Source organism: Festucalex cinctus, chromosome 6, assembly GCF_051991245.1.
Source record: "Festucalex cinctus isolate MCC-2025b chromosome 6, RoL_Fcin_1.0, whole genome shotgun sequence".
Taxonomy (NCBI): domain Eukaryota; kingdom Metazoa; phylum Chordata; class Actinopteri; order Syngnathiformes; family Syngnathidae; genus Festucalex; species Festucalex cinctus.
In genome coordinates this window covers 15,352,994-15,366,980 of record NC_135416.1, presented here as the reverse complement: position 1 = coordinate 15,366,980, position 13,987 = coordinate 15,352,994, and the positions used below count along the sequence as shown (strand labels likewise).

Here is a 13,987-nt window from a genome sequence, read left to right as displayed (position 1 = left end):
TTGCTTTGTACCAGACATCCTATTGCCGTCTTCCAGATGTGTCTGACATACCCAACCAGCTCTTGATGATATCCAAGTAGTCTTCACGGTTGTGAGGAGACAGCAGCTTATCGTAGGAGGGACAACCAGCCAGCAAGATACGAGAATGGTCCTCACACATGGAAATGAGGTGTTGCTCTGCCCGTCGTGTGCAGCAGGCATGGTAATGGGCCAGTTTACTGATGGCGTGGCGGATGGAGTCGTCGATCGTGCCGCTCACCTTGGAAATGAGCCACACGAAACCTGATATCGTGAACAATGTACACCAGACCAAAAATGGTATAACCTAGATATAACTCTCCAACAGACTTCTCACTGAAACTACTACAAAATGAAATAAAACGTCATAAACGGAATCTGACATTCACTTTATAGTGACTTAAATGATGAAAAGTAAACGGAAATTCCATGAATTTTTATATAGTTCTAAAACAAAAATGTGTGTTTTTATTCTTGGCTGAATCACTACTCGGGCTGCTCAATTATGGAAAATATAATAATGACGATCATTTTGGCAATAATTGAAATCATGATTATTCAAATGATTATTTTTTGAGTACAAAACAAGAACATTTTTAAGTATTTAAAAATATTAAGACAAATAAAAAAAAATAAAAAAATATATATAATTAAGTAAGTTCCTTTTTGACCAAACAAAATTTATAATAATATATATTTATAATAATATATATTTATTTACGTTGGCAAAAACTTGGAGTGCAGCTTGTGCACTGTGCAGTAGGATGATCTTTTTTTTTTTGGTATAAAACAAGAAAATGTTTGCACATCTAAAAATATGAAGACCAATTGAAAATATAGAAATACTATAATTATGCAAGTTCCTTTTGGACCAAACAGAATTTATAATAATATATATTTATAATTAGATATGTTTATTTATTTATGTTGGCAAGAACTTAAAGTTGGAGTGCAGCATGTGCGCTGCGCACTAGGACGTTTTTTTTTGTTACAAAACAAGAAAATGTTGACAATGAAAACAAAAAAAAATGAAAACGAAAATGAAAATGAAAATGAGAACATAAAAAAAACAAATAAAAAAATGAAGACAAATAAAATCCTTTGAAACACTAATTATGCAAGTGCCTTTTGGATGAAACAAAATTTATTAAATTAGTTATTTTAAAAAAGGTGAACATATATATTTTTTTACGATTATGCTGATTTTGTGATTGTGGAGTGTGATAATTGAAATTGTAATAGAATTTTGATTAATTTCACAGCCCTATTCACGGTTATAGTAGATTTGTATGTGTGATTTTTTTTTTTTTTGCACAATCTAGCATACTTTCTAACAAACATCTATCCATCCAATATCTGTATTACTTATCTTGGGTCGCACATGTGCTGGAGCCTGTCCTAGCTAATGAAATAATAATAAACCTCCTTCAAGATGAAGTATGTTAATATTAATCATAAGTGCTGTGGAAGGGACTAGAAAGAGTGCCAGACCATGGACGGTCAGACTATGTAAGCAGTGCACTTTGAAGCATTACTTATTTGTGACAAATTAATTAGACCTCGTCCTTTTCATCAAATCTATAGTCTTTGAATATCTTTGGTAGTGCATTACACCAGGTGATGATGGTGGAAGTTCCCTTCAATTATTAATTCACTGTCTCCTCACCTCTCCTCCCTCCAGGTGAAGTATTCTAATGTTCATCAGTGCGGCAGCAGTTGCGAGAGCCAGAGCGTCAAAACGATCCCCATGGATGATGACGATATCCGGGTGCAATCTTTGTAGGACGTCTGGAATTTTGACCAGAGCGAGCCCAACGCTCTCCACCATGGCTGCCTCATCCTCCCCTCTTACAATGGTGTGCAGCTTGGAGCTGATGTCAAAGTCATCCTGCTCAATCATACGAAATGTGTTCCTGTGAAACAGGCAGAAAACAATCTTTCAACGACTATAATGGACAGTACAGTTGGGCCCCTGCAAATTTGTGGTTTGGCATTGGCAAATTCACCTATCCGTGGTGGAATATTATGGAATCAATCCTCCGTGATTTATGGAAAAGCTAGCACTTTAGCGAATTTCTGTAATGTGGCAAAAAAAAAAAAAAGTGAAATCGATCTAGACACACTTGCACATCCAATTACACAATGAAAATATGACAATATAGTATGAAATGACAATAAAAAAATAGTCAGTGTATAGCTTATAATAGTGTAAACGTATTACGTCAAAATCACCTGCAGGAGCCACATGTTATTTTTACTATTTGCAGTAGATGACCACAGGTGGCAGTGTAGGCACGGCCTGGACCTCTCCACCTTCCTTCCCTAATCCTTTTAAGCACGGGTGTAGGTGATTAGCATGATGGAGTGGAAGGTCATGCGGTTTTTACCACTCGCAAACACATCACCTATGGGGTATATGCCACAGAAGAGGCGGGACATGATTTTGCACATCAGCTTGGTTCCGGTCCGTGTTGCGAACACGCAACCGAGGAGCACAAAGTCGGAAGCACAAGTATTTTGACGCAGCCCACACGTCGCAAACCAAACCGCAACCAAACTGATGTGCAAAAAGATTCCCGCCCCTTCCCTGGCATATACCCCATTATCCCTGGCAACAAAAGTGAGTACACCGCTATGTCAAAATGTCCAAATTGAGGATAGTCACTTTTGTGAGATGCTGTAACATCTGTGCTTTTGCTGTGAAGTCAAATATTTGTTGGTTTACACTAGACTGCACTGATATAGTAATTCATCCATCCATCGATATTTGTTGACATCAGGGGTGGACAGACCCACAGGGGGAGCAGGGGAATCCCCAGTGGGCCGGTGAGCCGGGCCACAAAAAATAAATAAATACACACATATATATATATATATATATATATATATATATATATATATATATATATATATATATATATATATATATATATATATATATATATATATATATATATATATATATATATATATTTTCATTTTTGCGGCCCTCGTGTTTTACAATAAGCATAAGCCATCGTTTAAGAGAATATAAGTACAGCCAGCCCACTATATTATAAATACAGGCTGACTCGCCAAAACCCTGTAAACAAAGCCACAGCAACAGCCGTGCAGCGGCAGCCGCGCTTCCCGGCTGCTACTTGTGAGGAGGAAACGCACTGCTGGCGCCTGGCGGAGCGACTCGCCCAAGTCAGTGTCAAACACAAACTCAGAGCAATGCTGGCCAACTGACCGTGTATGTTTTGTCGGATTGTCGCTTTGTGATCAATAATAAGCAGGTAAGCAGCAGTAAATTAAAGGGATAGTTCGGATCTTTTGACATGAATCTCTATTTCATCCTCACCTCCAGTGTGTGCGATCAGTAAGCATGACCTGATGTTTACTGTAGTCAACCTGCTCATTAATGGTACTTTGTGTTGGAAATCAACTTGGTCTTGTCTAAGTTGTCTTAGAGCTCACTCTACGAATATATTATTAATGTATTAGTATAATACATTAATACAATAATAAATCATTCAGTAATATTACATTTTATTAATATTCATTAATATAATAGCTTAGCTGTTAGCCGTTTTACTGTATTTTTGAAATTACTGCAAGTATTCCATGTAATGTTTGTTAACATTTGAACTGCTATCAGAGAATATTGGAATCATAGTTTGTGGTATATTTATTATTTATTTATATTTATTAATTTATATTATTAATGTAGGCAATTATAATCACGTTTAGGGGACCATCAATTATTCTCACAAATATTGTTTACACCCTCCAGCACAGTAAAACTTATACAGCAGAGCTTTATTTTAGGTGTAGCGTATATGGAAGGTTGCATCTTACCCATAATCATCAATAAGATGTGAACCAAGCACCACTACGTCCAAGTCGTAGTCATCGGGGTGGGATTTGATGCCAAACATGATTGGAGCCAGCTTGGAATAGTCGGCCCTGTTGCACGTCGCCACAAGCACCCTCAGCCTCTTTTTAGCCTACACCAATGCATATATGACAGCCACACATATCAGTTGACGCTAGCAGTTGTTTGAAAATAGTGTTTGCTAGTCAATCATTATTCATCTATCACACCTGATTCAGATTGTCCATCTTTTCCCTTTTCAGCTTTTCTCTGCTTTGCATCCTCTTGTAGTAAAGCTCCTAGAAAAAAAAACGCAAGGGTGTCACTTAGTTTAGACAAACAAACATTTTCTCAGATCCAGTGGACCATTTGCGTAGATTTGAAACATAGAAGGGCCAAAACATGCCTCATGACAATTAAACTGCTTTTAATATTGTGACATCACGGCGACGATATATTGTGGCAGTTTTAATATCGCGACATCACGATATTGTCATTGTTACATCCGTAGAAACCAGACATATGGAATATGTACATTTTAAATGCTTGTATACAGCTACGTAGGTGGTCTCTGGGGTGCATATAACCACCCGTCAAATGGTAAGTATTTTGTTCGCTGCCTGTTTTCAAAAATGTGCCACTCATAAATTTACATCACACCACCCATAACTAGGCGAGGAGCCACCACTTCCAAGTCAGTCGGACCAACTGTTCGGACCAACCTTGCTTTCTATTGGATTTGCATGCAGTACGTCGGTGTTTGTCCCAGGTACAGTGGATAACTTATCGTTGTCTCCCCCCAAAAATGTTGAAATGTAGCTTCTTTATATCGCCATATGTCGATTTTAGCAGAGCTGGACAAAAGTGATGTTGGATCGAGCCAATATTGACGAATGCCCACCTTTCAGCGAGAGCTTCCCCATTTTCGGCGAGTCAAAATTAGTGTTGATCCGATACCGATACCGGTATCGGCAAAGGCCCCGATACTGCATTAAAACAGAGGTATTGGTATCGGTGAGTACTGACAAGTAACATGCCGATACCATTAATTCCAATGCTAATATAGGATTTTGGATGCAGCATCTTGTGTCTTGCTCGTGCAAGACATTCACTGATATGTGACATGCATGCTGATCTAAGATATCTTATTGGCCCTTGAATGCTCTGAACAAATGGCATGACAGCTTTTTCATGTTGAGGGAAAAAAATCCTTAGGTATCGGTATGGTATCGGCATCGGCCGATACTGCAAAGCTGGGTATCGGAATCGGTATCGGAGGCCAAAAAACGGTATCGGAACAACACTAGTCAAAATACACTGACTGAGAAGCACCGTTTGTACTGACCCGGATTGACGGACGTAAATCTGCGCTTCAGTCGGTGATCAGTCACCCTGTGTATTTTTCTTAGGCTGCGCATAATGAAGTCCTTGACAAAAATGAAGCATCCGATCTAACAACGGTTTTGCTCAATTCGGGTTTTCAGTTGAGGTAATGCAAACAAAATGACACCTAATTTGTACAATGCTGAAGAAGATAATAAAGTAGATGAAGTAATTGAAAGATTTTGATAATTTCCAAACTTTCCAAGATCGCGTCTTTTGTTGTGCACATTCATTCATTTATCCAAACACTTAGATGTTAACCTTTCCTGTTCCAGACATGTAAACATGTCCTATCCTTAAAAACTGTTCTCAGCCCATTCTACTGTTTTGAGTTTGAAACAAGAAGTCAATTTTGCCCGTTTTTTTTAAAAGTCTTTAAAATGTCATAACTTCATTAAATTATTCTAGGGTTTTTCCTGTGTACAAAATTCAGAGGCGACCACCTCCGCTCCACCTAATTTGACCGCCACCTCCAGCCTGAGCCACTGATATCACTCAACATAGCGCTCTAGCTGTCTTGATTGAACTCGGCACTGCAGTTGCAGTGTTGCGAGATTATGGAGACGCTATTATCAACAGCAGTGCACCGTAAAGACCTGAAGTAACAACCAAAGAAGAAACAGCTTTGTTTTTTATTTATTTATTCATTTTTTTTAAACTTTAATGCACCAAAGAAGAAACATCATGGAGCAACCGCTCATTTCCTGGTTGTGAGGCAAAGGTGGCGCACTCCAGCCATCGCCAAAGTCATAAAAACACAATATATACAACAAATATAAGTGTTTTACAACTAGTGGATGAATTTTTAATGATTGTAGTTTAAAAAAAAATGTCAAAAATTAATGGCAACTTTGTATTCATATATTTTCTCATTTTTAGTCCCTGATCGTAAAATAGCTGCAGGAGGGCGGCCTATAATGGTATCAGTCACCACTGCGAGTACCGATACAATAAGACTGGTATTGGCACGGATACCGATATCGGTAGACACCCATCATTAGAGGTGTGCCATCTAAGGCACCCCACGATTCGATTCGATTCCGACTAAGGGTGCTACGATTTGATTATTGAACGATTATCACGATACTAATTACCTCTGCCTTAATTTGAGCCAGGAAATTGATGAAAATTTATCACCATTTTCTACCCATTATTTTATTTTGTTTTGGTCCCGATTAGATCATACCTGTTTAAAGCATAATCATGCTATTGCAATAATGAAAATACACTCACAGGCGCAATTTGGAGTCTCATTGTTCATTTTTTATTTTTTATTTTTATTTATTGTTTGATTGTTTGTTTTTTGCTTCATTGATGAAAAATACAGCCAATATGTGACCGTTGGGCAACTTTGCACAGCGCTGCCATTTTCAAATCATTTGACCGAAGGGTGCAACCACCTGTTTTTTGAAGGCATGTCTGGCTGATCGTGGATGATTATGGTTATGTAAGGGAGGGGCAACAACTTCAAAAAAGTTCCATTGTTATTATATTCTGATGGTATGATAACTGTCAGCAAAAATATCATGGTGTCACTGTATTAAAATTACAGCTTTTTTAATTTAATTTTATTTTTTTAAATTAAATCTCCTACGTGCCACCCGCTAAAATCAGATTTGAGCCCACATTAGGCATCATGCAGTGGAAGTGGCATAACAATTGTGTCCCAATAGTTTTCTAAAAAAAAAATTAAAGCAGTAAATGTGTTGTCTGGAAAAAGTGAGTACATCGGATTAGAATGCGGTCTCCGGATGGTGACATACTAAATAAACCAAAACTTGCCCACTACTATACAATAAAACCGGTTGTACCGGATTCACAACAGCTGATAAGACTGGCCAGAACAAAACAGTAGCGCTTGAGTTTACTTTCCATCTTCTAACTATGAGCTTGAGTAATACTTGGACAATGGTGCTAGTAGGTGTGGAACATGCATGTTTGGACATCCCATTGTGATGTCAATCAAAGTCATGACATACAAATGTTATCACAGTATCAAAAGCCACATTTATTCAAATAATGATGTCATACTGTAGTTGCAAAGATCACATTGGTGATGGAAAAACATACTTAACGCTTACATTGTTAACACTCAGGCTGAAGTGGATCTAACGCAATGATTCCCAACCAATGTGCCAGGCAACATTAGTTTGTTCTGAGAGCTCCAAAAATGATTAAATTTCACTTAATTGTGATGAAAAAGTGGTTCGGATTTCAGAAAATGGATTAATTAAATGTACCTTTGTCCATCTATCTATGCCTGCATCATATCATGACAGCCGGAGCAAATAAATGATCTTCTATTAGATGGCAGAAAGCACAACTGACAACGTTTGTTTTTTTTTTCTGATGTGAAATATGTGTTGGCTCAATAAAGCTGGGGAATTACTGATTCCAATTATTGTAAATTTATTCTATGACACAATCGCTCTTTTTCTCTGACTCTTATAATCTAATCTAATTTCAATAGTTGATAAACACTGTCCCCACCCCCACAAAAAAAATAAAATAAAAATAAATAATAAAAAAAAAAAGGATACACAGCTTTACATACCTTCGGTCATCTAGCAGAAGATCATTCATATGCTTGTTCTGCCTGTTATTATACGCGGTTGACTTTGATAAATTAACAAAACGTTTTTCAAAAGTAGATTATAATTGACATTAAATAATTTCCTGCGGCACATTGGATGATCTTCCACACCACACTGGTTGGAAATCACTGTTCTAGAAGTTCAAATGTACAAAGTCGACATTCATTTTTAAAGATCACATGGCAGCAGGCATTCAATTTCTTACAATGGGACATGGGTCATTGAAATACATTTCAAGACATGAGTTTGTATCATCCACAAGAGAGACTTCATAAACTCATTATGGGAGCAGCTATCAGGATTGTACTCTCAGAATTATGTTAAAAATTTACACTTTTAGCAACTGGTAAGTATATCATATATATTTGGACATCATGTGATATGACCGTTTTTTTGTTTTTTTTTGTTCCAACAAATATATATTTTCATGACAATGAAATGTTGCTTGTGTGGCTAGTTAGCTTGATTTGTTTAGATCAGGGGTGTCCAAACTTTTTCATTTGAGGGCCACATACAGAAAATCAGAAGGACGCAAGGGCTACATAATGTTATGAAGAGAAATTGTGTTTAGTCCTAAAAATTGTACAAATAATTTATTTGTGCTTTTGCATATTTAGAAAAATGCTACAGTATATAAACCAATTTATTTGTAATATGGCAGTAGGGTTATTATAGTTTTGTAATTTTTAATTTTAGTTAGTTTTTATTAGTTTTCAGGCTGGTTCTGTTAGTTTTTATTAGTTTTAGTTCTTTAATAAATGCTTAGTTTTAGTTTAGTTTTAGTTAGTTTCAGTATTAGTATTATTATTTTTTTTAATGTCTATTACTTGTGCGCGATATTTAAAAAACACAACGTCACAAACGCGACGTCATCTAAAGGTGCTTTTCTATTGGCTGCTGCTAAATGACATACTTCTGTGTGACATACTTCCAAATGTCATTATTACGGTTGATATCAAAATAAATCGACTAGAAATCCCACCAAAGACTAAAACGAAGGACATTTTTGCTATAATTATAGTTTTAGTTCGTTTTGTAAACATAAAACGTAAAAACATTTTTGTTTTTATTTTATTTCGTTAACATTGGTTTTTGAATTTTAGTTTTAGTTATTTCATTAGTTTTAGCTAACTAAAATAACCTTTAATAGCACTTGTGTTTTTCGACACCCTCCCTTCTTACTTTGACCATCTCCAAACATTTTTGTTTTTATTTTATTTGAACTGAGTCAAATGTCATTTTTAGCATATGTCGTGGGCCACTAAAAAAATGGACGACGGGCCGCAAATGGCCGCCGGGCCGTAGTTTGGACACCACTGGTTTAGATGGCTAATTGTTAGCTCAACAAAATTTTATGTGGTGCGACCAACCAACATCTAGTGCGACCATTAGCTTTCCATGATAGATGTCCTAAATTAAAGATAATAGTAAAGTTGTAGATAATAGTAAATAATAAAGAAAACAATGTCTTTTTTTAAATGTTGGGTCTGATGAAACCCTTATCTGTCAATGTGTCAACATAATCATTTTTTGTGGGAAAGGGTCTGCTGCATTTTTGTTCACTGGTTATTCATTTGTCAAAGAACAACCCCTGATTCCTTCCTTTGTATACAGAAGCCTAAGTGTAAATTAAGGTGCGACACAGTAACGGCAGTCTAAGGTTACCCAGTTTGAGTTTACGGTAAAATATTTTCACAAATGATTGACTCAATACAACTGAATGCAGTAAATCACTTTTGAGTGACAGACTCTTCAAATAAGATTAACTTTGACTCCAGCAAACAAGTCAGTGTCCTTGGCTACGTTTGAATCAACAGAAAAGGTTTGTTTTCATCATGTCATGGCCACTAAAAGATTAGGCACCAAGTCAAGCCAACCTGCCTAACCGAAATCTCTGTCGAGAAAGAAACTAAAATTATCAGCTTTGCCTTGACAAGCTGTTTTGACTGGAGACAGAATGGACCGACATACTTTTTATTGTGGGAAAGTTTTTCCTTCTTCCTGGATGTCTGCCTCAACAACACCTACAGTACTTTGAACCACCGCTATATTGCGCTTCATTATTTGTAACACCACAATTTTGCAGATTTTTAAAACAAAAAGAATCATTTTAATGGGATGTTAGTCCCAATTTTAGAGTTGTGTGCCTTCAGTTGATTACCATTTTGTGACGGAAAATATCGGACAGCACAAAAAAAAAAAAAAACAATACCAGTATGGAGCCAGACTCCCATTTATCAAAATGTAACTTCTTCTCAAGCATCACAAGACAGCATCAGCAACCAGTACTTGGCATCACAGTGAAGGGGGAAGGTACGCATGCGAATCAAAAAAACAGGGATGACCAAGCAGAGGAGATGGAAGATGATGTACAGGGCAGAAATTAAAAAGATACATAAAAAAAAAAAAAAAGCATGGCTGATACAAAGAAATGTCAAGAAGGATGAAGACGGACTATAAAAGACATTTGTGAGAACGCAGAAAAAATGTCACATGACTCACATGAGGGTTTTTGCACACAACACCACGATGCTTTTCCATCCCTCCACAACAGGATCTTCCAACAGTCACCTATGTCGTATTTCAAACCTTCAGTCTATTCCTATTGTTATTTAAACGTGTTATATTGGTAAGCGGAAGTGTGCGGGGAGGCGAAGCGAATGGAGCGGCACAGACAGAGAGGAGGAGGATGACATGGGCAAGTAGTTGGGGGAGGGAAAGAATTGGGTTGGGTTTATTTGAATTGGAATCTGATTGGCTGAGAGGGAGGAAGAAAAAGCGAGAGAGGAAGACTACAACATTACTATATTCTCTCTTAAAGAAAAAAATAAAATAGATAAGCAATTTAAACAACACTTGTGCCACAACATTGTATTCATATATGAAGCCACCATTTGGCATAATGCAACAGCATGTTTGCTATCTGGCAACTGATTTTCTCAGATACAAAAACATGATTAATAAAACATCCTGTGTAAGCAATCAAGCTGTATGCCATTGTAGATAATAATAATAATAATAATAATAATAATAATAATAATCACATTGGGTTACGTAAAGCTACTGTTTTCAAATAACTAAATTACTGTTAAAATAATAGATGGATACATATTATAATCATGTAAATTATGTTTTGCCATTCATGGTCTTTGTCTCTGCGTGGTTCGCCATTATCGAGTGACGTCAGGGGTTTACGAGTTCAAAGGGGCATTCCTGTGTATGCTTCCTGGTATTTCTGGTAACTTCCTCGAATACAGCATAAGTGTCGAATCAGGCTCACTCGCGTGCTAGATATTAGAGTTGTCACTGTTAGCTGGTGTTAGACCAACAAATCTGAAGGAGGAAGAAAAATACTGGGGGTATAAAACTTGTCAGCCCGCAAAAATCCATAAATTAGCCGCTTCATTGTTTAAGTGGCAGGATTCAAAGTGTGTGGAAAACAGAGAGGCTTAGAGTCCAGAAAATACAGATTTCAGTGCATAATTTCCACATACTGTATGTAGACATGAAAGACCGGAAAATACCGACACTGTAAAGATAAACACGGAATGAATCAAGTGCTCCGTCTCTTTGACACAGTTGTGACATCCTGTTACGTGGATGGCACTGATAGACCACACACAGGTGCCAGAGTTCAATGCAAATTCCATGAAGCAAACAAAGCTGAAAGTCAACTTGATTCTCTGCAGCATTGTTCATAAATCCAAAACACATTTGACACCCATGGTGTACATTTGTATTTGTACTTCAGTTATTGGCCATAATGCGCTAATGGATTGGTTTGCCAGCAGATATTAAATCATTTCCAAGAAATACAGAAGAACTCCAAAGAGGACGGCAGGTCAAAGTAATAGTGGGGGTGAATGACCATCGTGAATAGACTAATGTGTGATTTGGGTCATCGCACAGATCTACACATTTCACATATCTTTTATAACCAAGAGGATACCGTAATCACCAGTGCTTACTTTCTTCCCTATAAACCTCATGTGCCAGAGGAGATAGATCCTGATATTGAGTTTCACTCGTTATTTCAGGAAACAGTTTTAAAAACTGAAAATAAAGGTGGGAAATTCTGTTTTTGGGATGAGTGGCTGCACAAATTTATTTGGCTAAGGTATTTCAGGGAGGCAAATTCAATAAATGAAAATAATTATAGTCATTTCATAAGTATATTTATTTATATTGAACATGTGCACTCAACTTTTTTCTCTGAGTAGAAACTGTCCTGTTAAACTACTTCATGATGTTGCCACCGTGCTGCATATAAGTTTGGCAATCATTTTATAGCCTAGACCAGGTGTATTCAAATACAAATCAAAATGCAATTTTTATTTAAAGCAACGGAAATATGAACTGAATAAGACGTCATTTCTAGTTTGATATAAATTAATGTACATATAGGTACATAAAACATGACCCATGTCATGGGTAAAAAAATAAAAAATAAAAAATATCAACAGGGAAACGAACAAAGTTCTTTTCAGATATAAACACTAAAAAACAAAATAAAGAAGGAAATATGATATATGATATATTGGGGCTTGACACTTTTTGAGTGTGAGAAAGAAAAACAAAATCGTTTAGTAAAGGAACAAAAAAAAATAGTTAAAAATGCAATTGACATCAAAAACCCTGTTAAAGCTACTTTATGGAAGAAATTGCTTAAAAAAAATATATTTACAATAACTTTTTTAGTTGACTGCTTATGAGTCAGTCCTGCAGGCCTCTGGCCAAACATTTCCAGACTGGATTCCGGTTGCTATGTACTTATGATCATATTAATTAAGAAACAAATATACACAAAGATAACACTTTATTTCTATAAATCACTGCCAGTGTTTACACTTTTAAATGACCACTTTGACAAAACAGTATTCCTATAAAAAATAATAATAATAATAAAATACAATGTCCCGTTCACTGGTGAGCCATTTATTTATTTATTTATTTATTTATTTATTTATTTATTTATTTAAACTCAGGTGGTCTTGGGGGCTACCACGAGAACGACCACCGTACTGCTAGCGGATACTGGCAGCTGGATAACTCTCATAACAAACTCCAGACACATGAATAGAACAGTTGACGTCATTTGTACTAGGCAAAATGACAGTGTAGATTGTTTTTCCTTTCTACCCCCCCCCACATAATGACATTGCAGATCTCATGCTCTGTCAAAAGTGACGTCATTTGCCCTGCACGATTACGTTGCATTTAGGTGCAATTCAAGTTTTGAGTTCACGCAACTCTATTACATACAGTACCTGCATCTTTCTTTTGGACTGAATGAAATTCCCACTATTCAAAATGTAATGACAACTAGTCAGAAAGACGTTGTCGGTATCTTCGATTGTTATCGGGATACACCTAGCCGCAAAGTTCATGCCAACGCAAGGGTGGGCGCACATCTTGGCACCATTAAAAAATAAATAATAATAATAATAATAATAATAATAATAATAATAATAATAATAATAATAATAACTCACGTTTTGTATGTCCTGTGTATGCTGCTGTAGCACTCAAAAGGCGTTTCTGTCTCCCCTAGAAAGCCTGGAGCGGCTGATAAGGCGATGAATGCGGCTGCCATAGCGATGCAGAACCGACTGTGCTGCTGGACTTATGCTAACACGTGACATGAAACAACTCCGTATCACAATTAAGTGGCGGAATCATTATATCGCATTCACCTCGACTCATCCTTCCTGACGGACTCAGAGTGTCGCAGTTAGCGGAACTGATTCACCACACCTACTGTGCAGGTCTAAGTTACGCTAACGGTTAGCCGAAGTTGGCGACCCAATACGAGTTACAGCCACTGATAAACCATCACTGATTACTAACGTTACCTTTAATTATCCGCAGGGAGAACTTCGATATGGAGTGGTAGCCAGTCGACGTAATCACCTTTTTTTCTTCAGTATTTTGCGCGAGAGGCTTGGCCGCAAGTCGAACTCGAGTTTATAGTAGTGCAGTCCAATTGTGTATGGAGTGGGGAAATTCCGAGTTTCCAGACGTAACTTGAACGCCCCGTGGTTCTGAAACCTCCCATTTCTTACTTTCAAGATGGCTCCCTTTCTGTACAGTTTCAGCATAAAGAGCGAATGTTATCGAAACAAAGCTTCATCCCCGA

At 36.9% G+C, this 13,987-nt stretch overlaps 1 protein-coding gene and 1 long non-coding RNA gene across 8 annotated transcripts in view; one reads left to right on the top strand and one right to left on the bottom strand.

Moving 5' to 3' along the window:
* The window catches only part of LOC144020512 (uncharacterized), a 9,614-nt gene extending 6,756 nt beyond the window's left edge, over positions 1-2,858 (top strand). For 2 of the 4 annotated variants that reach the window (XR_013283902.1, XR_013283900.1), the window contains exon 4: positions 37-2,858. This is a non-coding gene — a long non-coding RNA (uncharacterized LOC144020512). The remainder of the gene's footprint in view (positions 1-36) is intronic. The other 2 variants (XR_013283901.1, XR_013283903.1) reach the window with 2 other exon arrangements.
* The window catches only part of gne (glucosamine (UDP-N-acetyl)-2-epimerase/N-acetylmannosamine kinase), a 20,007-nt gene extending 6,020 nt beyond the window's left edge, over positions 1-13,987 (bottom strand). The window contains exons 1-5 of one of the 4 annotated variants that reach the window (XM_077524062.1): positions 13,704-13,987; positions 4,105-4,173; positions 3,859-4,007; positions 1,685-1,931; positions 52-259 (exon numbers count right to left, since the gene is read on the bottom strand). In XM_077524062.1, coding sequence (XP_077380188.1) covers positions 52-259; positions 1,685-1,931; positions 3,859-4,007; positions 4,105-4,155 — 655 coding nt within the window. In that variant the 5' untranslated portion in view covers positions 4,156-4,173; positions 13,704-13,987. Of the gene's footprint in view, positions 1-51; positions 260-1,684; positions 1,932-2,024; positions 2,760-3,858; positions 4,008-4,104; positions 4,174-10,353; positions 10,539-13,343; positions 13,643-13,703 lie in introns of those variants that run through there. The other 3 variants (XM_077524063.1, XM_077524061.1, XM_077524064.1) reach the window with 3 other exon arrangements.